The sequence below is a fragment of the Staurois parvus genome, unplaced genomic scaffold, assembly GCF_062004578.1.
Source record: "Staurois parvus isolate SC_StPar_1 unplaced genomic scaffold, SC_StPar_1.0 ptg000717l, whole genome shotgun sequence".
NCBI classification, from domain to species: domain Eukaryota; kingdom Metazoa; phylum Chordata; class Amphibia; order Anura; family Ranidae; genus Staurois; species Staurois parvus.
The window spans coordinates 506,007-531,166 of record NW_028318513.1 but is presented as its reverse complement, the minus strand read 5'-3'; the positions used below and the strand labels follow the sequence as shown (position 1 = coordinate 531,166).

General features: G+C 44.5%; 1 protein-coding gene across 1 annotated transcript; it reads right to left on the bottom strand.

The window, feature by feature from the left end:
- Positions 1 to 15,655: 15,655 nt before the first annotated feature.
- LOC149445580 (tubulin alpha chain, testis-specific) lies at positions 15,656 to 24,913 on the bottom strand. Its single transcript, XM_089653632.1, has 5 exons — positions 24,754 to 24,913; positions 19,331 to 19,553; positions 18,097 to 18,245; positions 16,505 to 17,185; positions 15,656 to 16,039 (listed from the first exon to the last, which is right to left on the bottom strand). Exons 1-5 carry the CDS (start codon positions 24,754 to 24,756, stop codon positions 15,746 to 15,748), a joined length of 1,350 nt encoding a protein of 449 aa, XP_089509758.1. The 5' UTR covers positions 24,757 to 24,913; the 3' UTR covers positions 15,656 to 15,745.
- Positions 24,914 to 25,160: the final 247 nt, after the last annotated feature.

The following is a 25,160-nucleotide window of genomic DNA, read 5'->3' as shown; positions in this document are numbered from 1 at the left end:
ATACGGTATATCTTGTATTTCTATGTAAAAATTAAATGAAACATAAAGATACAAAAATTCTTGTACAAAAGAAAAGAATTTGCAAAGTGATGTCATATATTTGTATTGTATTTTCGGACGACTACTGTACTGAATAAACGAAAATCGTACAATCTGGTATCGTACGAGAAATATTTTTGTGCTTGTACCTTCGGATATTGTTGCACGAATTGGCATGATCGATTCTTGAAAGTTGTGTACTAACGATTAATTATTGAACGATCAATTCTCGTACAAACATTTTGTATCGGTTTTCTTATCGCCTGTACGGGGCATTACAATCACTTTAAGCTTTACAACCTCTTAAGTCACATTTTAAAAAAATGGTAGCAGGTAGATTGATGGCAGAAAAGACTATGTGTGTCTCTTTTGCCTAGAAGCATCTTCCTACCTCCTACCAACTTCTAATCAATTGTACATGGATTGTCGTGTATGGATTGTCATAGAGAATAAGTTGGTGGGTTTTGCAATTTTTTATGTCACATGGTATTTGCGTAGCGGGTTTTCAAACTAAATTTTTGGGGAAAAAATACACTTTTATGAATTTTAATGCAAAAAAACACAATACATAACACAATTTTTGTGTAAAATATAAAAGATGATGTTCGCTAAGTAAATAAATACCAAACATATCATGCTTTAATATTGCGCATGCCTGTACAACGGTGATAAATGCCGTAAATTTTACTATCCATAGGCAACGCTTTAAAGGCCTTTATAGGATACCACTAGAGATGAGCGAATCGAACATGACTAAGTGGAATTCGTTCCGAAGATTTGGAAAAATTCGATTCGTGACGAATCCGAAGATTAGCAAACTTCGGATGCACGAATCGAATTTTCCCAAAAATGGCGGCGACATGTGTGGCGACAGGAGAAAATGGACAGAGAAGATGGGGCGGGGATCTCTGGGAAGGCGCGCAGACAAGGCGCGCTGACCCATAATGCATTCATGAGTCATGAATCATGACATGTGATCAAGAGAGACAGACCTGTCTGTATTAAGGGACAGAGTTAGGGCCACAGAGACTTTAGTGCCACAGAATCGTTACTCAGGGACACAGAATCGTTACTCAGGGACACAGAATTGTTACTCAGGGACACAGAATCGTTACTCAGGGACACAGAATCGTTACTCAGGGACACAGAATCGTTACTCAGGGCCACAGCTATCAAAGAATCGAAAATTTAAAGTGACATACACCCTTTTTTTTTTTGGTGGCTGTCGTGCACAGTTGGTGCTGCAGTTTGCCGATTGTGCAAAATAAACTGACTTTCTGCTTCACAACCACTATTGTACGTTCAAAGAGTTAAATCCATTTACACGCCGGCTGGCGGTAATATTTTTTGGGTGATTAGTGCATTCCAGTGACACAAACGTACAGTTTCCAGCCAACGGCAAGCTGCAATTGACCGATTGTGTACAATAAACTGACTTTCTGCTTCACAACCACTATTGTACGTTCAAAGAGTTAGATCCATTTACACGCCGGGTGGCGGTAATATTTTTTGGCTGATTAGTGCATTCCAGTGACATAAACGTACAGTTTCCAGCCAACGGCAAGCTGCAATTGACCGATTGTGCTAAATAAACTGACTTTCTGCTTCACAACCACTATTGTACGTTCAAAGAGTTAAATCCATATACACGCCGGGTGGCGGTAATATTTTTTGGGTGATTAGTGCATTCCAGTGACATAAACGTACAGTTTCCAGCCAACGGCAAGCTGCAATTGACCGATTGTGCTAAATAAACTGACTTTCTGCTTCACAACCACTATTGTACGTTCAAAGAGTTAGATCCATTTACACGCCGGGTGGCGGTAATATTTTTTGGGTGATTAGTGCATTCCAGTGACAGAAACGTACAGTTTCCAGCCAGCTGCAAGCTGCAATTGACCGATTGTGCTAAATAAACTGACTTTCTGCTTCACAACCACTATTGTACGTTCAAAGAGTTAGATCCATTTACACGCCGGGTGGCGGTAATATTTTTTGGGTGATTAGTGCATTCCAGTGACATAAACGTACAGTTTCCAGCCAACGGCAAGCTGCAATTGACCGATTGTGCTAAATAAACTGACTTTCTGCTTCACAACCACTATTGTACGTTCAAAGAGTTAGATCCATTTACACGCCGGGTGGCGGTAATATTTTTTGGGTGATTAGTGCATTCCAGTGACAGAAACGTACAGTTTCCAGCCAACGGCAAGCTGCAATTGACCGATTGTGTACAATAAACTGACTTTCTGCTTCACAACCACCATTGTACGTTCAAAGAGTTAGATCCATTTACACGCCGGGTGGTGGTAATAATTTTTGGGTGATTAGTGCATTCCAGTGACATAAACGTACAGTTTCCAGCCAACGGCAAGCTGCAATTGACCGATTGTGCTAAATAAACTGACTTTCTGCTTCACAACCACTATTGTACGTTCAAAGAGTTAAATCCATTTACACGCCGGGTGGCGGTAATATTTTTTGGGTGATTAGTGCATTCCAGTGACATAAACGTACAGTTTCCAGCCAACGGCAAGCTGCAATTGACCGATTGTGTACAATAAACTGACTTTCTGCTTCACAACCACCATTGTACGTTCAAAGAGTTAGATCCATTTACACGCCGGGTGGCGGTAATATTTTTTGGGTGATTAGTGCATTCCAGTGACATAAACGTACAGTTTCCAGCCAACGGCAAGCTGCAATTGACCGATTGTGCTAAATAAACTGACTTTCTGCTTCACAACCACTATTGTACGTTCAAAGAGTTAAATCCATTTACACGCCGGCTGGCGGTAATATTTTTTGGGTGATTAGTGCATTCCAGTGACAGAAACGTACAGTTTCCAGCCAACGGCAAGCTGCAATTGACCGATTGTGTACAATAAACTGACTTTCTGCTTCACAACCACCATTGTACGTTCAAAGAGTTAGATCCATTTACACGCCGGGTGGCGGTAATATTTTTTGGGTGATTAGTGCATTCCAGTGACATAAACGTACAGTTTCCAGCCAACGGCAAGCTGCAATTGACCGATTGTGCTAAATAAACTGACTTTCTGCTTCACAACCACTATTGTACGTTCAAAGAGTTAAATCCATATACACGCCGGGTGGCGGTAATATTTTTTGGGTGATTAGTGCATTCCAGTGACATAAACGTACAGTTTCCAGCCAACGGCAAGCTGCAATTGACCGATTGTGCTAAATAAACTGACTTTCTGCTTCACAACCACTATTGTACGTTCAAAGAGTTAGATCCATTTACACGCCGGGTGGCGGTAATATTTTTTGGGTGATTAGTGCATTCCAGTGACATAAACGTACAGTTTCCAGCCAACGGCAAGCTGCAATTGACCGATTGTGCTAAATAAACTGACTTTCTGCTTCACAACCACTATTGTACGTTCAAAGAGTTAAATCCATATACACGCCGGGTGGCGGTAATATTTTTTGGGTGATTAGTGCATTCCAGTGACATAAACGTACAGTTTCCAGCCAACGGCAAGCTGCAATTGACCGATTGTGCTAAATAAACTGACTTTCTGCTTCACAACCACTATTGTACGTTCAAAGAGTTAGATCCATTTACACGCCGGGTGGCGGTAATATTTTTTGGGTGATTAGTGCATTCCAGTGACAGAAACGTACAGTTTCCAGCCAGCTGCAAGCTGCAATTGACCGATTGTGCTAAATAAACTGACTTTCTGCTTCACAACCACTATTGTACGTTCAAAGAGTTAGATCCATTTACACGCCGGGTGGCGGTAATATTTTTTGGGTGATTAGTGCATTCCAGTGACATAAACGTACAGTTTCCAGCCAACGGCAAGCTGCAATTGACCGATTGTGCTAAATAAACTGACTTTCTGCTTCACAACCACTATTGTACGTTCAAAGAGTTAGATCCATTTACACGCCGGGTGGCGGTAATATTTTTTGGGTGATTAGTGCATTCCAGTGACAGAAACGTACAGTTTCCAGCCAACGGCAAGCTGCAATTGACCGATTGTGTACAATAAACTGACTTTCTGCTTCACAACCACCATTGTACGTTCAAAGAGTTAGATCCATTTACACGCCGGGTGGTGGTAATATTTTTTGGGTGATTAGTGCATTCCAGTGACATAAACGTACAGTTTCCAGCCAACGGCAAGCTGCAATTGACCGATTGTGCTAAATAAACTGACTTTCTGCTTCACAACCACTATTGTACGTTCAAAGAGTTAAATCCATTTACACGCCGGGTGGCGGTAATATTTTTTGGGTGATTAGTGCATTCCAGTGACATAAACGTACAGTTTCCAGCCAACGGCAAGCTGCAATTGACCGATTGTGTACAATAAACTGACTTTCTGCTTCACAACCACCATTGTACGTTCAAAGAGTTAGATCCATTTACACGCCGGGTGGCGGTAATATTTTTTGGGTGATTAGTGCATTCCAGTGACATAAACGTACAGTTTCCAGCCAACGGCAAGCTGCAATTGACCGATTGTGCTAAATAAACTGACTTTCTGCTTCACAACCACTATTGTACGTTCAAAGAGTTAAATCCATTTACACGCCGGCTGGCGGTAATATTTTTTGGGTGATTAGTGCATTCCAGTGACAGAAACGTACAGTTTCCAGCCAACGGCAAGCTGCAATTGACCGATTGTGTACAATAAACTGACTTTCTGCTTCACAACCACCATTGTACGTTCAAAGAGTTAGATCCATTTACACGCCGGGTGGCGGTAATATTTTTTGGGTGATTAGTGCATTCCAGTGACAGAAACGTACAGTTTCCAGCCAACGGCAAGCTGCAATTGACCGATTGTGTACAATAAACTGACTTTCTGCTTCACAACCACCATTGTACGTTCAAAGAGTTAGATCCATTTACACGCCGGGTGGCGGTAATATTTTTTGGGTGATTAGTGCATTCCAGTGACAGAAACGTACAGTTTCCAGCCAACGGCAAGCTGCAATTGACCGATTGTGTACAATAAACTGACTTTCTGCTTCACAACCACCATTGTACGTTCAAAGAGTTAGATCCATTTACACGCCGGGTGGCGGTAATATTTTTTGGGTGATTAGTGCATTCCAGTGACATAAACGTACAGTTTCCAGCCAACGGCAAGCTGCAATTGACCGATTGTGCTAAATAAACTGACTTTCTGCTTCACAACCACTATTGTACGTTCAAAGAGTTAAATCCATTTACACGCCGGCTGGCGGTAATATTTTTTGGGTGATTAGTGCATTCCAGTGACAGAAACGTACAGTTTCCAGCCAACGGCAAGCTGCAATTGACCGATTGTGCTAAATAAACTGACTTTCTGCTTCACAACCACCATTGTACGTTCAAAGAGTTAGATCCATTTACACGCCGGGTGGCGGTAATATTTTTTGGGTGATTAGTGCATTCCAGTGACATAAACGTACAGTTTCCAGCCAATGGCAAGCTGCAATTGACCGATTGTGCTAAATAAACTGACTTTCTGCTTCACAACCACTATTGTACGTTCAAAGAGTTAAATCCATATACACGCCGGGTGGCGGTAATATTTTTTGGGTGATTAGTGCATTCCAGTGACATACACGTACAGTTTCCAGCCAACGGCAAGCTGCAATTGACCGATTGTGCTAAATAAACTGACTTTCTGCTTCACAACCACTATTGTACGTTCAAAGAGTTAGATCCATTTACACGCTGGCTGGCGGTAATATTTTTTGGCTGATTAGTGCATTCCAGTGACATAAACGTACAGTTTCCAGCCAACGGCAAGCTGCAATTGACCGATTGTGCTAAATAAACTGACTTTCTGCTTCACAACCACTATTGTACGTTCAAAGAGTTAGATCCATTTACACGCCGGGTGGCGGTAATATTTTTTGGGTGATTAGTGCATTCCAGTGACATAAACATACAGTTTACAGCCAACGGCAAGCTGCAATTGACCGATTGTGCTAAATAAACTGACTTTCTGCTTCACAACCACTATTGTACGTTCAAAGAGTTAAATCCGGTTTTATTTTTGGGGTGCTTATTGAATTAAAGAGTGTGTCAGACAACACGCAGAGGAGTGGCAGAGGAGGCAATGTTTCAGGAGCGTGCAGACGTGGCAGCAGAGGAAGGGGTCGAGGCAGCACTAGTCGCAGCCAGAGGCCAGTGCTCCCGGTGTCATCCAGTGGTCGTGTCTCCACCGACAACCCTGCCGTCATCGATTGGTTGACTCGGTCGTCTTCCTCTTCCCAGGTCACCTCTGACACCTACAGCCAACGGTCGGTGGGTACGTCAGACACAACCGTTAGTTGGCATGACCCGGGAGCAAGCCCACTGAAATCACGTGTCCTCGACCTGCCCCTGTCCTTTGGTGTTCCCTCACCAAGCGAAGTATCGCATGCTGTGGGCTCAGCCCCACTGTACAGTGAGGAAGAGCTAACAGAGGGCGGTCAGGAACGGGGGGAAACATCCGCCTCTTCAGCAGCCAGGCGAAGAAGTACTGGCGAGGAGAGTGGCTTGGTAGCCGGTCTAGAGACAGGTCTGTCTCCTGACCCACACGCAGCCGAGGGGGCTAGTAGTGACGCGGAGACCCTAATTGATGATGATGAGGCTGATCGCACTTGGCAGCCTCGTCGTCATCAGGCTATTGCTTCCGCATCATCAGGAGAAGAGGGTGCCAGCTTGCCAGCGAGCAAAACAGTCGGTGGGTTGCCCAGGAGGCAGCAGGGTCGCAGCAGTGTCAGTGGAGCCAAACGGCCACGGAGTAGAGCACCAGCTCCACTGCAGCCTACCACCACGGCCAGTAGTGGTGCCGGTGTGCACGGAGGAAGTAGCAGTCAGCCAGTGAGGAGTAGCGGGGGCAAAGTTTCCTACTCGGCGGTGTGGCAATTTTTCGTCACGCCGCCCGAGGAAGTAAACGTAGCCGTATGTCGACTATGTGGCCAGAAAGTCAAGCGTGGCCAGGGGGCCAATGTTGGGACTACAGCGTTGCGTCAGCATATGCAGCGTCGCCATTCGGTGGCCTGGGAAAACCGTGATAAAGATACGGCGGTTCTGCCTGCCCCAGCCCCCGCTCCATCACCCGCTCCGTTACTTGCTCCGTCACCCGACGTCAATCGCCCTCTATCAGCCAGTCAAGGCTCCAACACCTCTGCTGAGGGGAGTTGTCGCTCGTTGGCATCTTCCGCTCGTTCAGATGCTCCTTCTCCTGCTACTCCTCTTCACGGATTCCGTCAGCAGTCTTTCTTGGAATCCGTTTCCAAGAGACAACAGTTTGCGAGCACGCACCCGACGGTGCAGAAGCTGAACGTCCTCCTGTCCAAGTTGCTGGTGCTGCAGTCCCTCCCTTTCCAAGTGGTGAACTCAGCACCTTTCCAAGAAATGATGGCTTGTGCCGAGCCGCGGTGGAGAGTGCCAAGCCGGCATTTCTTCGCCAAAAAGGCAGTGCCAGCCCTGCATTCACATGTAGAAGAGATGGTGGGCCAGTCTTTGAGCATGTCGGTCTCTGCCAAAGTGCACGGCAGCGCCGACGTGTGGAGCTGTAACTACGGTCAGGGACAGTACATGTCATTTACGGCCCACTGGGTGAACGTGGTGCCGGCACAGCCGCACCAGAAACTTGGACAGGTCACGCCGCTTTTGCCTCCACGTTTGCACGTCCTTGGTCCAGCAAAGATGTCCACCTCTACCACCTCTTCTTCCGCCGTGTCCTCAGCCGCCACCCCCGTGCCAAGTCCCATTACCCGACCGGCATATCACATGTGCAGGGCGCAACGGTGTCACGCTGTGCTGCACCTGGTATGCCTTGGCGAACGTAGTCACACAGGGGAGGAACTTCTGAGTGTAATGAACAGAGAAATCGACAGATGGCTGTCTCCGCGCAAACTGAAAATCGGAACCATGTTGACCGACAACGGAAAGAACATGGTGTCTGCTCTGCGTCAAGGAAGGATGTGCCATGCGCCATGCATGGCTCACGTGTTCAATCTGGTTGTCAAGCGGTTCCTAAAATCCACCATCCCACTGCAAGACATCCTTAAAATGTCACGTAAACTTTGCATGCATTTCAGCCATTCCTACACCGCAAAGCACACCCTCCTTGAGCTGCAGCGTAGGAACGGAATTCCACAGCATCGCCTGATCTGCGACGTTGCAACAAGGTGGAATTCAACCCTACATATGTTAGACCGCCTTTACGAACAGCGAAAGGCCATCACCAATTTCCTGATGTTACAAGCGGATAAAGGTACTCCCCTGTGTAACTTCGATGTCAGCCATTGGCAGCTCATGCGTGACACCTGCCGCTTGCTCAGGCCCTTTGAGGAGGCCACGCTATTCGTGAGTCGGCAGGACTATGGGATGAACGACGTCATTCCTCTGTTGCACGTCCTGGAACAAATGCTGTTAACAATGGCTGGTCAGGGTGCGGTAGACGTGGCGCACAGATCTCAACGCCACATGACCCCTGTGGGGGCAGGACAGGAAGAAGAGGAGGAGGTAGAGGAGGACATTGGTGCTCAGGAATTATTGAGTGAAATGGGTGGTTTTTCCACTCAGCGGACAGGAGTGGAGGAGCAGGAGCATCTGGTAGAGGAGGAGGAGGAGACAGAGGACCCAGACGCACCGTGGCAGTATGCTGTGGAGATGGAGGCAGGGAGTCCCTCGCATTCCTTTGCACAAATGGCCCATAGCATGCTCGGTTGCTTGGGTAGCGAAAGCCGAATAATAACCATCAGACAGAGGGATGACTTTTGGCTGTCCACCTTGTTGGACCCTCGCTACCGTTCAAAAATGGTGGCCTTTTTCACACCTGCTGAGAGGGAGGCCAAAATAAAGTACTATAAAAACCACCTATGTAGTCATGCAGTATATAGCCCTATCGGCCACTTTCTGGCATCCAGTTGCTGTAGCCCCCATCACCACACTGTGCCACGGGCCCCTGTACCGCCTTCTCATACTGCTGCCAGATCCATCCTCTGCCATGTGCGTCTTTGTCGTCTGCTCACGCTGCTGGGTTCCAGTTTTAAACCTAGGCCTGTGTATGGCTTCCGAATACTGCTGCCTCCACCGCCACCCTGCGCCATGTGCCTCTGTCGTCTGCTCACGCTGCTGACGGCTTCCGCTTTTTAACCTAGGCCTGTGTATGGCTTCCGAATACTGCTGCCTCCACCGCCACCCTGCGCCATGTGCCTCTGTCGTCTGCTCACGCTGCTGACGGCTTCCGCTTTTTAAACTAGTCCTGTGTATGTCTTCCGAATACTGCTGCCTCCACCGCCACCCTGCGCCATGTGCCACTTTCAGGTCTCCTTACACTGTTGGTGGGTTCCATTTTGTGATAGGGTGCTGTATGGCCTTCCATTGCTGCTGCCTCCACCGCCACCCTGCGCCATGTGCCTCTGTCGTCTGCTCACGCTGCTGACGGCTTCCGCTTTTTAACCGAGGCCTGTGTTTGGCTTCCGAATACTGCTGCATCCACCGCCACCCTGCGCCATGTGTCTCTGCCGTCTGCTCACGCTGCTGACGGCTTCCGCTTTTTAACCTAGGCCTGTGTATGGCCTTCAATTGAAGCTGCTTCTGCTCCGCCACTCTGCCATTGGACTCTTGATAGTCGTCTCCCCACGCTGCTGCTGGGGGGACTTTTTAACATAGGCCTCTGTATGGCCTTCAATTTTAGCTGCTTACGCTCCGCCACTCTGCCATGGGCCCCTGTACCGCCTCCTCATGCTGCTGCCAGGCCCGTAATCTGCCATGGGCCCCCGTACCTACTCCTCATGCTGCTGCCAGGCCCGTAATCTGTCATGGGCCCCTGTACCGCCTCCTCATGCTGCTGCCAGGTCCAGAGTGTGTCATGGGTCCCTGTACGGCCTCCCATTGCTGCTGTCTCCATCGCCACACTCTGCCATGTGCCACTTTCAGGTCTCCTCATACTGCTGGTGGGTTCCATTTTGTCATAGGGTGCTGTATGGCCTCCCATTGCTGCTGCCTCCACCGCCACACTGTGGCTCCACCCTCTGGTTTTGGCCCCGTGACTGCCCAAATGAGTGAAGTGTGCGGTGATTCTAAGATCGACGGCACTCATCTGCATGTCATACTGACTGACAGTATTATTTCTCTTCCCCAGCAGACTCCAAGGGCGTTTAAATTAAAGGTACAGTGTTCTGCACTAATATAAAGGCTCTCTGAAGCCTAGAAACACCCTTTTTATAAGTTAAATTCGCAGCGAATATATTCGGCACGAAGCGAATTTAATCGGCGAATCAGCCGAACCAAATTTTTGAATTATTCGCTCATCTCTAGATACCACATTCGATTTACAGAGGAAGTCTGGTGCTAGAATTACTGCCCACGATCTGATGTTCACGATACCTCACATTTGTGGGACTGACGCGTGCTTTCGCCTTTGTACGCAAGCACAAGGGGACTGGGGCACTTTAATTCTATTTTCTTTACACTGCCACTTTTTAAACAAATGTTTCTGATCATTTTTATTGCTGTCACAAAGCAACATCCCTTGTGACAGCAATAGGCTTGTGTGTACCCTTTTGGAGTATGGAGGGATCTGGGGTCAATAAGACCCCAAATCTGTCCTCTTCCCTTAAAAAGCATTCAATTACGTCAATATCAGTGTGATTGAATGCTTTAATTTTTTAAAAATGGCACCGTGCATTTCCAAGTAAACTGAAAGGGATGTTAGGTCATCGCTTCCGGGTACTATTTAACAGAGCCTAACAAAGCCAATCCGTTCTTTGTTCAGCTCCGTGACCAGCTGGTGGCAGCTCCGGCTGGTAGCTCCGGCTGGTTGATCGTGACTCCCGGTGGAATGGGAACTTGCGTTAAAGCCGCAGAAGGAGGCAGCAGGGGGCATCCCCTCCTGCTGCTTGTAATTGTTTAGCTTTCAGTGCTGTTGCGCTTTGAATGACAATTGTGCGGTCATGCAACACTGTAATTCATATGAAATTTGTATATTTATTTTCCACACAAAGCGATTTCTTTTGGTGGTACTTAATCGCAACTGGGTGTTTTATTTTTTGCACTATAAACAAAAAAAAAAGTTTCTGTTTATAAAATTTTGCAAACAGGTATTTTTTTCTCGTTCACTGATGTGTGTTGATGATGCTGCACTGATATGCAGCAATGATGGGCACTGATGGGCGGTGCTGACTGGCAGCACTGATGGGTGGCACTGCTGATTGGTGCAGATGTCCTGTCATTTGCTGGTTATCTGCAGTACTTTCCTCACACTTTGACAGCAACCAGTTACCTGTGGGTTAATACAAAAAGTTAATTTGGCCAGGTCCTCCTCCCGCCCTTTCTTCTACTCTGCTCTCTGCTGTACACTGAGGATGACAGCAGCAGCGGAGGAGGCTGGGGGACAGAAGACATTGCTGGTGGAGGGAAGGGAGCCAGAGGTTACTGCTATAGGGGAAAAGTGGGGCAGAAGACACTACTGGGGGGGAGAGTTGATGGGTAGAGGAAACTGGTATGGACAGGGCCACCCCCATAGCAATGTCCTCTACCGCCCTTCATATCACACCCGCCCACACAATAGTGTCCTCTGCCCCCCCTTCCCCCATTGCAGTGACCTCTAGCCCCTTCCTCCCATGGACAGGTATTTTAGAAATCTGAATTCCCAGCAATTGGCTTGGTAATTGAGATTTTTCTGTCCCCCAGCTACCCTAAGGCAACTGCTTAGCAGCCTTATGCTGGCACCCAGCATACAGCTGCTTAGGCAGCCATCTTAAGGCACCAGCATAGCTGGGGGGCAGAAAAATCCCAGTCCCCAGCCAATTGTTGGGAATTCAGATTTCTAAAATACCTACCTTCCGATGATCCCCTATATTGTCCTCCTAGAGTAGCTGAAAGCTAGCATTTCCTCCTCGCCCTCCCACCAGTGTACAGCTGCTGGAGGAAAATCCAGGGGAACATTCTAGTAAATGCCCCCCCCCCCCCCCCCCCCCGTTGCCCCTTCAACCCTTGTTCCTTTCTTTTCTGCTGCCTGGCCCTTCCCCCAAGTCCCTTTCAACAGGGCTCCTAAAGAATTTGTGAAAAATATTAAAAAAATAAAAATGTAAAAGCAAAAACTACTGACACCATCCATTGCCCTACTGACTGACAACAACCTCTACTCTACTGAGTGTCCATTTTTATGGTAGGCTGTTTGTATTTTTAGAGTGACATTTGTTTTATTATATTTTCTAAATTTTCCTCTTTTTTTTCCTTTTTAAATGGCGCTGAACCCGTGATCTTTGATCTATTTCATGTTGTTCAGGTAGATCTCCACCTCTCAAAGATTGCCTACCTCTGGGCTAGGGCCTATGGGATGTGTAGTGTGCACAGAGCAATGCACATGACAACATTTAAGGTTCATGTACACTGCAGCTGATAACCTCACGTTCAGGAGCTTTTCTGCATTTTTTTTTTCAGCAGCCCCTGAACTCTCCGTTTTCTGTTTCCATGTACACTATGTCATTTTTTGAACGCACCAAACTTGCATTCAGGAATAGATTTTATCAGTGTTTCTAAGTGTTTTTTGACTGGTCCATATCCAGGGCACAATTCACTAAGCAGTATCCTACCGCATCCGAGTACGCAGTAGGATACCGCGTAGCATTTTTAAAAAATTAAAACCCATTGGAATCCACTAAAAAAGGCTACTAAAATATTGCATGATTTTATCAAGTCATGTGGAATTTTAGTAGTGAAAAGCATGCATCACGTTTCAGCTGTCAGCGGGGTTCCCACTGACAGCTGAATGTAATAGAATTGCCGGCAATTAAAAAATAATTTAAAGCCCTTCGGGTCTGGTATGGATTTTGAGGGGAAGCCACACGCCCACGCCAAAACCCCCCCCCCCCCCAAAATCCATACCAAACCCTTATCCGAACATGCAGCCCAGCAGGTCAGGGAAGGAAGGGGGTGAGCACCCCCTCGAACCATACCAGGCCACATGCCCTCAACATGGGGGGGTGCTTTGGGGTAGGGGGAGCTCTGGGGACAAGGTCCTCTTCCAGATCCCAGCCCCCCCCCATGTGAATAAGTATGGGGTACATGGTACCGCTACCCATTCACAAAAAAAAAACCTGTAGTGTGAAAAAAGGCGAGTCATTTTTTGACAAGTCCTTTAATAAAAGAATGTCCCCTTAAGTAGATCCAATGTCAATCACGCTGTCTGCCGCCGCTCCGAAGAAAAGAAAAAAACCGCTCAGCTACCGACGCTGGCCCCCTGACCATCTGCTCAGAAGCCGCCTTGACAGTTCTTAAATATGTAAGGGGCGGGGCCATCACATGTGACCCACCCCCATGTGACATCAGTGACCAGCATGCCCCGATGTTACACAGGTGATGTCACCAGGTGGCCCACCCCTAACATATTTAAGAACTGTCAAACCAGCTTCTGAGCAGACGGCCTGGGGCCAGCGTCAGTAGTGGAGCTTTTTTTTTTCCCTTCAGAGCGGCCCCTCAATGTTGAAGGCATGTGTCCTGGTATAGTTCCAGGGGAGGGGGGGGGGGGTTATGGGAAATTTTGGGGAGAACCGCACGCCATTTTTTTTTTTTTATTTTGGCGTGGGACCCGAAAGGCTTGGTATGGATGGGAGGGGGGGACCTTACACCGTTTTATTTTTTAACTGCCAGCATTTCTTTCTTTTACATTCAGCTGTCGGTGGGAATCCCGCTGACAGCTGAAACATTAATGCATGCTTTTCACTAAAATAACTCATGCGGTGCTTTAGTAGCCTTTTTTGTGAATTTATTATGTTTCAGTGCATTCTGGGCATTTGGGAGGGTCTCCTGAGGTTATCTTTTAAAACGCAACCGTGCATAAACACATTATGTAAATGCAGCTAAAACTGACTTTTTTTAACCTACGGTTTCCAGCAATCAGTTTCCATCGTTCAGAAGAGTTTTCCAAACTCCCTGTGTACATGAAACCTTACAGTTTTATTCAGACAACCAGAAGTCTAAGAGGGAGCAGATGTTCAGGAGCTCCCAGAGAATGTTACAGGGTGGCAGAAAGTAAGCCATTTAAAAAAAAAAAAAAAAAATAATTGATTCTACAAATACAATTTTTTTTTTTTTTTTAAATTGTCACTAAGTGCAGTAACCCACAGCAGAGAATATCTGAGTGGAGCTTCTAAAACAAACTTACGCTTTAACATGGTAGTAGACTCACCGTTTCTACTTTCCTCAATTTAAATCATTAACCTATGCTATTATAGAAACGGCACGATCTTCAATCCATTGATACCACCACCTGCATACACCTTTTAGCCACAATGCACAGCATGCTGTGTGCCTTGAGTCCTTTTTCTGTAGAATGCCGTGCCCCCCTCATCCACTCTCTGCAGCATTGCAAGCCCATGAAAAGGTGTTTTTTTTTTTTTTACATCACAAGGCGTGTAAACATCAGCAATCAAGCACAGGAGCTATGGGGCCATGTTCCCACAGAATCAAAGCAAGGCTCAGCTCATTCATAATGCACATCTGCACAATTACAGCCATCATAGAGAGACGCTGGATAAGGAAGAGTCCCAATATGGCATAAGCTTTGGCTGAGATTTGGATTTTTCAGCAGACTATAGCTGTGTGCATTGTTTCCGGTTTCTTTCCATTCATGGTGGCTGAGTTTACTACTGCTTTAAATGTAATTGCCTAGCTTTATTACTGCCTCTCTATCCTCTGTTTCAGTAACTGCCCTGCAATATGTTTATCATACCTGAGCACCTACTAAATTCTTGTGCTAAGGCAGCAAATCAAGCCAGAAGACCCAATTTGCTGGTGGTACAGGAGCCTGTTCCCCTAATATTGTTACAAAAACAGCAATCTAGATGTGCCCTACATCAGTTTTCATACAATACTGGAATAAAATCAAAAAACTTCCACTTATCCTTTCTATTGGTTGAAAATGTGCCTACCCATTTCCACATGCCCAGCAGCCCATCCCTGACCACAAAGGAATGTATGGGAGTAATTCCAACACTACTTGACAGGTCAGCACTTTACTTACCAGAACAGCCCAGAATTCTAAAAGCTGCTGCAGCAATGTGCAGGTACTGCCTGCATTTCATAGCCCTCAGCATCCATGAAAACTGACCATGCAGTTGAATATTTAACATATTCTGAACAAGCAGTAAAGGCTTATAAATAAGCCATCAGTTAGCTATAGACATTGTTATGAAATTCATTTTCAGAGGCACTGAAATCTACAACAGCAGATCCTTGGAGCCTGCCAGCCTTTAATGTGCCAGACCTTCCTAAATTGTTAGAAACCAGTTTCAGGCTTGTACTGATCGGATAATTGCTTTGGAGTACAGTTAGGCAAGAGAAAAAACCCAATTTCTTTTACTGCTTGTAATGAATGTGAAAAAGAAGTTAATATCACCCTCTTAAAGCCAGTCAGACTTACTTAAGGTTAATCTGTGACACATTGCTAGTCTTCCAATCCATTCAGTCAACAGGACATAGGGAGCTTGCTCTGGTAGAAGAGGCCATAAATCCAGCAGGACTACACATGTAACTGAAAAACATTACTTTACAAAAGTAGTCTGTTTTAATACAGCAAGCTAAAATATTTACTTTCTGTACTATAATCAAAGATTAAATGCTAAAGTTAATAAAAACAAGTTTGTTAGTGGAAAATCTTTATTCAAAAGCAGCCATGATCAGAATGGTAATTAAAAAAGGCACTTTTTCTCCCATAATGCCTCATCAGCATTAGTATTCATCGCCATCCTCTTCTCCCTCCACAGAGTCTGTGCCAACCTCCTCATAATCTTTCTCCAATGCAGCCAGATCTTCTCGTGCTTCAGAGAACTCTCCTTCTTCCATGCCTTCACCCACATACCAGTGAACAAAAGCACGCTTGGCATACATCAAGTCAAACTTGTGATCCAGCCGTGCCCATGCCTCAGCTATGGCTGTGGTATTACTAAGCATGCATACTGCTCGTTGTACCTTTGCCAGATCCCCACCTGGGACCACAGTGGGTGGTTGGTAGTTTATGCCCACCTGTAACAAAATCAGAAACATGTTACCAAGAACAGCTCATATTTCATTAACTTTCCAAAGTCAATATACGACGTTCAGCATTTTTATGCTCCTTACCCAAACAATGTGGGAAGAAAGAAAAACCCCCACACCATCTTTAAAATAAATGCTAACTTAAGAGCATGTTTATATACACTGGTAGCATACAACTGCCACAAAATTAAGCAAGCCAAGTACTTAAACCCTGGAGGTAAGTTACTCATTGATTGAGCTCCACAATTTTTTTATTATAATTATAGCATCATGCCACTCTGCACCAAAATTAACTGACACTTGAGCTAATTTTACTCTACAGATTTATGCTGAAGAGTTTATAGAAACCCTACAAGAATAAAAACCTCACATGTCACCCAGCACAATTTCATTAGGGTACCAAATAAATTGTCTAAAAAGGTAAGCAATGAAGTAAAATAGATAAGATTTTACCTTAAAACCTGTTGGACACCAATCCACAAACTGGATACTGCGTTTTGTCTTAATGGCAGCTATTGCAGCATTCACATCTTTGGGAACCACATCTCCACGATACAGCATACAACATGCCATGTATTTTCCATGCCTCGGGTCACATTTCACCATCTGATTTGAAGGTTCAAAGCAGGCATTTGTTATCTCAGAGACAGAGAGCTGCTCATGGTAAGCCTTCTCAGCAGAAATAATAGGAGAGTAAGTGACTAGAGGGAAGTGGATACGTGGATAAGGCACCAAGTTGGTCTGGAATTCTGTCAAATCCACATTGAGGGCCCCATCAAAGCGCAGAGATGCAGTAATGGAAGACACAATCTGGCCAATCAAACGATTCAGGTTTGTGTATGTTGGGCGCTCAATATCAAGATTCCGCCTGCAGATGTCATAAATAGCTTCATTATCCACCATAAAGGCACAGTCTGAGTGCTCCAGTGTTGTATGAGTTGTTAATATTGAATTATATGGCTCCACTACAGCTGTGGATACTTGTGGGGCTGGATAGATGGCAAACTCAAGCTTGGACTTTTTGCCATAATCCACAGACAGTCGCTCCATGAGTAGAGATGTGAACCCAGAGCCTGTACCCCCACCAAAACTGTGGAAGATCAGGAAGCCTTGAAGACCAGTACATTGATCAGCCTAGAAGAAAAAATTAACAGTGTTCAGATTTACTTGTGAGAAAAAAAAAATAAAAAATGTTATTCTCTAGGGCAGGGGTGTCAAACTGGCAGCCCTCCAGCTGTTACCAAACTAATCTCATGAGGTATTGCAAGGCTGACAGTTACAAGCATGACTCCCAAAGGCTATGAGGCATGATGGGACTTGTAGTTTTGCAACAGCTGGAGGGCTACCAGTCTGACACCCCTGCTGTAGGGTTTCTGCTTTCAAAAATACACATTTGGAGGTTTTATGCAATCTTCAGGCCTAAAAACATAAAATGTTAAATATATTGATTCTTATCAGTTAGATGTGGTGGCTGTACTAGGTTAATATAACAATTCCTGTCCTTAGACGGACACACTAACTGTAGAGTCAGAGTAGCAGTATTTTTCATTCTTCTGTTTAGGCAGATTAGAGTAGCGGAAATAGACAGCAGAGTCAAGTTTACACCTGGCTAGATGTACTGATCAGCAGGTGATTGGTCAGCAGATTCCCTGGTCAGGACAGAGTTCACCGTCTAAAATAGGTCTTTTGGCAGACTGTTTCTGTACCAGTAGAAAGTATATATCCATGTGGTGACGGCATTAGTATTTTTTCCCCCACCCAAGAATTGGCATATTAACTGTTCTCTTAGCAAATCCACCCATTGTTTAGCAGCCTGGTCTGCGGTGTATAGACAGGCTATGCATTTTAGAGGGCTGTCTAATGCACCAGAACAATAATCCTGCAAGCAGCATTCTGGGCAGTATACCATGACTGCATTATGCTGGGAATGTGCACTAGGGTGTCAATTACAATGGTGTAAATGGGCCCTAACTTTTCCTGCTTCACAACTCTACAGTAGTAATAGCAAGAAAGCAAGTTTCATAACCAGAAGCCACAATACTCACCAACTTCCTCACTCTTTCCAATACTAAATCTATTATTTCTTTTCCCACTGTGTAGTGTCCACGAGCATAGTTGTTGGCAGCATCCTCCTTACCAGTAATAAGTTGTTCTGGGTGGAATAGTTGCCGATACAATCCATTTCGAACTTCATCTGTGAAGAGTTCAGGTATAAACTATAAAAAAAGCTATAGTAATATAGTAACCATTTCAGTTTAATTATATGTTGTGCTGAGCCATAGAAATATTAAAGATCCTAGTTTGCTTTATGGAAACATTCCTATAAATCCTGCAGCAATACATGGCATCTTCTAGGCACATTGGGTTCAATTCACCAATGTGAACAAGATTTTTTTTTTTTAAACACTTTGCATTCACATGTAAAGGGGAATCATTTTGCTACCTAAAACTAGTATTTCTATTGCACTAAAATTGAAATCTAAGATATGAACTAAGGTATCTATCAAGGAAAGAACAGCACAAGAGAAATTAAAAAAAAAAAAAAAAAAAAAAAAAAGACACCATCTCTTTCAACCTTCTTTTGAAGATTATCCAACAATTTTCAGTCAGTTGCCCAAGCCTAAAACTTAAGCAAAAAAATGTTTTGTCTAGTTTACAGAATGATTCCAGCATCTGCTGAACTAACAAGACATCTAGTTCTCAAATGATCAGGTGATTCATAGCTTCTACAGACAAAGCTGCAGTAGTGAACAATGCCTAATGAAAACTGAATAAAAACAAACAGGTGTATAAGGAGGGTGTACTTAAGAGAAACATAACCATACTAAAGTCAAAGTTTAAAAGAGGAGAAGAGAAATCTCAGCATTTACAATCGCTTTAATAAAAAAAAAAAAAAAAAAAAAAAAAAAAAACACATGTTCTATGAAATGTTAGAGCACAGAGGGGCCCTGAAACCTTCTCTTTTGGGGTCCCCTGCCAGTGCTCTAGGCTCCATTTCCTATGGTGAGGCTCCCAAGCCTAGGCTGTGTGTCCAGTCCCCTGCTCTCAGGATTCCATAACAGCAGAAGCCAAAAGCTCCCATTGCTGCCTCTGTTGTGAATGCAAGGAGAGGAGAGCTACTAGGAGGTGGACACAAACCTAGAATGAGTGTATGGCTGGGAAGGGGGGGGGGGGTATACAAATACTGGGACTTTTCGTCACCTTAATGCAGGGAAACCATTGACATAAAAATTTGTCCTGGCTTTAGAACCACTTTGTTCACAAGCTACATTAGTATACCTATAACAGCAGACTCCAGATCCACAAACACTGCTCGGGGGACATGTTTCCCAGCACCAGTCTCACTGAAGAATGTGTTGAAAGAATCATCTCCTCCACCAATTGTTTTGTCACTTGGCATCTGCCCATCAGGCTGGATACCATGCTCCAGGCAGTACAGCTCCCAGCAAGCATTACCAATTTGAACTCCAGCCTGACCAACATGGATGGATATGCACTCACGCTGTAAAAGAAAGCAAGTAAAGGATATTAGAAAGTTGAATGCTGATCAAAAATCACTGCATAGAATAAAGCTATAAAGCCTCAAGAGGTCTTCAGCAAGATAAGGATCCCCTTCATGCATGTTACATTTAGTTTTTACTGTGGCCTACTACACCACCCACCAACAACTTCACTGACATCAGAGGTTATGCATAAAAAGCTGCATGCTAAGGGACTGATGTCAGTTGTGCATGCTGTTATTTTCCAGGTTGAAAAAGAAAGACCAAAAACATCCATTGTGCAGAGAAATGTATTAAAGCAACCAAGTGAGAGGGGAGGAAAAAAAACAAACAAAAAACAACAACAAAAAAAAAAAAACACAACAACCACCACCTTGGCTCATGTAGGGCAAGCAATATGTACAATACAGACATCATTGTACAAACTTCCTATTCTCCCCACACATTTTCTAGCCCAACCTACATATTGGATTCAGATTAAGAGGACTTGCTCCAAAGGCCACACACAGCAGGTGCAGGAAGCAGGCCAAACCAATCACATTCCCAACTGAGGGTTAAAGGCTGCTACACATTTGCATTTACTGTAGAAATATCCAGAAATGGCAATTGCAGCCTGTGCGCTAAAGCATTCCAACCAATCAGGGCTTAAATCAGACTTGAGCCCTTTTGGGTGAAACATTGGGGGGACAGTCCTAGAGCAGAAACTGCCATTGCCATGTCTGGACAGTTTCTACAACAGATGCTTCTAATCTATCCAATGTGCATCAGTTTTTTTTTTTTTTTTTTTTTTTTTTTTTTTTTTTTTTTTTTTTTTACTGACAACATGTCAGGGGAGGGGAAAAAAACACAACAAAAAAAAAAACCCTACTCAGCTTGGTTTGTACCCAAACTCTAAGACCAAAAACCATAGCGCTCAAGATCATTCCCTGTAAGCCATAGAGGTATGGCCAAAAGATCTTTGGCTTTACCTCTTTATAAGATTTCAATAAAAAGGGATTTAACTGACCTCAGTATCTTGTTTAGACTGTTCACAAGAACATGATCATGTCAGAAAAATAAGTCTACCTCTAGAATCTCATATATAAAAAAAAACAGGTCTACATGTTCTGATTATACCATGCCATCATAATGCATAGCACAGAAGTACAGCCCCATTGCTCTACATGCCTTAGAATCTTATGCCCTTATTGCACTTTCACAAACACTTTCCCAGAAAATGTAAATTAACCTGCAGATGTTTGAAAAAAAAAAAACCAAAAACAAAAACCACCACCACTTAAGTAAAAGCAAGCGAACCAATACACAATGCGTACAAAGATACACCCTTATGCCTAGTTAGTCAGATCCTGTCTGAACTAGTATTCTGCATCCTGTTGTGCAAACTTTCAGTGCAAAGCAGATGGCCAACTAGCCAAGGGCATCTTTTCGTTCAGCTGTTTAGGAGCACATGAAAGTATTAGACAGCATACAGTTTGTCTATATTTGGTTTTTAAAAAAGGACAGAAAGCAGTTGGCTTCCTCAAGACATATGCACTTTTACACATACTACAATCCTATACATAGAGGGCAATTAAAGTGGAACCACATGCCAAGAAACCCCTTACCAAAACATAAGTACACCACAGAATTAAGACTGCTTGCCAATCTTCAATTTTATTAGGACTGTAGGTCAATGAAATACAACCATCTCCATTTTTAAAAAACATGACAGCTCACACAGTCTAACAAATATATGTTGCTACCTTAAAGAGGTGCCTTCCCTACAGAAAGGTACTGTTCAAAGATTCCCTAACTGGACTGGCCATCCCAATTCAAATTATCACTAACCCCCCCCCCACAGAAGACTCTTCACAGATATCCAGCTTAAACCTAAAGCAGACGACCTCCACTCTTCAATTTTTATCCTGTGTGTTAAAGAAAGTTTCTTTCAAACGCATTTAAAAAAAAAAAAAAAAAAAAAAAAAAAAAACCCAAGAGCAATAGACAACCCTCAGCTGTCCAAAGTCTCCTGAGATACTCATGTAATGCATTCCAGGAGGCTTCAGAACAATCTAGAGAAACTGCACGTGTACCACATTGTCCATTTTGAGCTCTTGCAGCTGGCACCCTGACAGTCCGCTTCCTATGACGCAACAAAGGAAGATGGGCGTGGGTCCAGACCTTCAACAGCAGATTACAATAGACAATGCTGAATCCAGTAGGCGTGCAAGTATATAATAGGAACAGTACATCAAAGAAAACTGTATAATAAACGGGTAAGGGGAGCATGGAGAGGTTGAAAATCTTTAAGGCAAGGTTCACATCTGTGCAGGCGATTGCGGCTGCAGGACTGCACCTGCTCCCACAACCACCTGCACAGAAAAATGTGCCAAAGCGTGTGGGTGCCATTATTCCTAATGGCACCCACATGCCCTGGAAATCACAGCAGCACTGAGAATCACACTGCACTTGTAGTTTCCACGGCAATAAAAAAAGAAAAATAAGGATGAAGGGACCCTTTCAAGAGCATGGCAAATGAATGGTCTGCCATGCGTGTGCAAAGTGCGGCTCAGAGCTGCTGTAGTGTGAACTGGCCTAAGAGTTTCTGTATATGTTTACATTTGCAGTCTGTACCCCATTGTAGGAGTTCCCAGATACTTTCCTACAGGAGTATTGGCTTTACATTAGAATTTCACAATAAAGCTAACTAACCTTAAAAATGCCCCCTAACACTAAGTAACCTGTATAAGAAAGATCTTTAAACATGCCCATTTGCAGGCCACTCCAGTGCAGTCACATGATCCAGCTCCTGTGTGCGCGCGCTTTCAGAGATGAGGAAGCATAGAAAGCAGATGGGTCATAGTAAGCCTATGGGTGATGTCACCACTCAGGCATTACCAGCCATTAAGTGCTCCCTCCTTTTCCCTACAGCCACTGCTGTCTGATACAGGGTGATCATGTTAACAATAGGAAAGTACAGGGTGGATAAAAATGAAAAAAAATAAAAAAAGTGAAAGATTTTTTTTTAAATTGGATTTTAATAAAATGCTTAAAAACCTAAAGATGTCTTCTATTTAAGATAGATTAATAATGGTTTATTCAGCATGAAATGGAACTTTGTTATGTAGCACGAGGCTGTATATTCTACAATATTCACATATTTGGTAAACTCATTCAATGAGTCCAAGCTCTGCAAGCTGAGATAACATGCACAATTTCACAGTAACCATGAGGGGGAAGGAAAAAAAAAAAAAAAAAAAAAAAACTTGAAATAAAAGGATTTGAGTAGTTCAACTATGTGTGATTAACCTAAAATCGGTTCTGATATTGCTGTTTTACTAACCTGACAGCTTATTCTAAAGGAAACCATTTGGTTTGCAAATATTAAACATGCTACCACCAACAAGTTGGATTCCTTACATTGAAAGAGCACCTTTCATTTTAGACCCATTATGGCAGTACCTGTTAGCGGACATCCACTCACCTGCTGCCGCCACGTCCCTCACCTTGTTGTGTCACTGCCGCATCACCAGCCGTCCCAATAAAGTGAATGGGACTGTTGGCGAGTCAATAGTGACCATTCACAAAGTGCAGCTCGCATATGCGCAGTGGACAGACGGCTATAAAGCCATAAGCAGAGGAGGAGCCACTGCAGGACAACTGACAGTGGTGCTTTAAAAATTAGGATTTAAGTCAAGCCTTCTCACTAGTGAAGTAAATCAAATCCACCCTGGGCAAGTACGCAGATCTTTATCTCACAGATTAGTCAAAGTTATGAGGAGGAACGTTTTCTTTTTTTTCCCTTTTAAAGACTAGCTAAGCAAAACTTCACCCAACAGGGGTTGTCCCAAGTTATGGCAATTTATACTTTTTGGAGAGCAGATACTTCATTTTGGTAGGTACTCACTTCCAGTCAGATCACTGCAGTGATCCAAACAGAAGTATGACCCACCTTTACTCCGCAGCCTTCTGGGACATGTCACATATCCCAGAAAGTTGTAGGACCATCCACAAAGTGCATCTCGCATATGCGCAATGGACAGATGGCTATGAAGCCATAAGCAGTCACAGCTGGCTTTTCAAAGTAAACATGCCAGCTCGGATGAGGATGGCACTGGATCCCTGGACAGGCAAGTGAGCAGCCACAGTATTTTGTAGCTGCTGACTTTTTTCGTTTCTAGGATGAACAGCTTAAACGTTATCCCAGAGCTGTACTTTAAAAGGTTTTACTACAGAGATGTAGCCATGCATCCTGTTGAAATGAGGAGAAAAAAAGGGTTAAAACCTGGTTCACACTGTTGAGATTTCAGATGTGACTTGTCACAAAAGGAAAAAGCACATGGTTTTCAATGGGGTCAGTTCACAATACAACTTAGAGCCATTTTGGAAACCGTTCCTGTACTACTTTGGCACAATTCCAGTCCATTGTTAATCATACAACCTTATCAAAGCTGCATCCAAGTAGCACTGCATAACACTGTCAGATCAACGCAGTGCGCACTTACAAAAAGCTGCAGTTTCAGTGAAGGTTGCATGCATACTGAAAGGAAGGCACCCTGCCCTAACAATCGCCCAATGACAGCACAAAGCAGCTCAAACCGGCTGATCCTGTCCAGAAGGTGGAGACATCCTCCACAGAGATTTACATAGTATCACCCCACCCAATCCACCCAGTTCTTGTCATCAACTTCTGTCACTGCCCCTCCTGGCCTCTGTACAGAACCTTTCAGTAGAACGCCATCATCGCACAGCCATGCATTATTACTCCATATTTGAAGCTTCAAGAGGCAAACTAGCACACTTTTGAAAAATCTAACCTATTAGGTGGTGTGTGGGGGAGAACAAAAAAAAAACCACACACACTCATTCAGGACTACACAAAAGTGCACAAGAAGGAGCAGCTGTGCCAGGCTGAAAGAGATCAGTCATACTGAATACATTGTAACAATCCAGAACACTGAGGGGTTTCGAAACAAGGAAGTTACAGCACCACCCCCTCTTCAGAGTTCCTGATAACACAGACTTACAGAGTCTCCAGCTGTCTGAGGGAAACATACATACAAAAGGTGAGGCCCTGAAGAAGGCACTGACAAATCTGTGCTCACCCCCCCCCTCCCCCTCCAAAAGCAGTCCCGACCCCCTCACACCCCAAAAACAAAGTTTAACTACTTTTGGCGCCACTTTTTCCCCTCCCCCCGGCTTTTTACCATCCTCCTGTCTCACCATGTTTACAGCTTCTCAAAGTCACACGACACAAAGAAAGAAGATAGGCAGTCAGCAATGCGACGTAAAACCGCCCTTTTTCCCCCGGCTCCGTTGACCGTAGACGCGCAACGGGTCTCCGCCAACACAGCAACTGGCTACTCCCGCCCAGAAAATGTCTAATATACCAGTGGACAGGGCGTAATCCGTGCTCATTGGTCCCAGCGCAAAACCGTCGCCTTCTGATTGGACCGAGTGGTCTTTAAACGAGGCAGAGCGACGAAAAGCCGGTAGGCGGGGTTAGTGGCCCTGTAGGCCGCTGGGGAAATTCTTGGTGCGGGCGGGGGCCTAGTAAGGCGTACATGGTCCATTCAGGAGACTATTCTGCTCACGGCGAGTACAGGACACTGAAACGGGTATTTTTTTTT

Bases quoted from the DNA above. Each gene is read 5' to 3' on its own strand.
- LOC149445580 (XM_089653632.1), bottom strand. The intron at 17,186-18,096 runs GTGAGTATTGTG...TTTTTCTTCTAG, and splicing joins TGGAAAGAGTGAGGAAGTTG to GCTGATCAATGTACTGGTCT. The intron at 16,040-16,504 runs GTAAAATCTTAT...ATTTTGTTACAG, and splicing joins GGTGTCCAACAGGTTTTAAG to GTGGGCATAAACTACCAACC.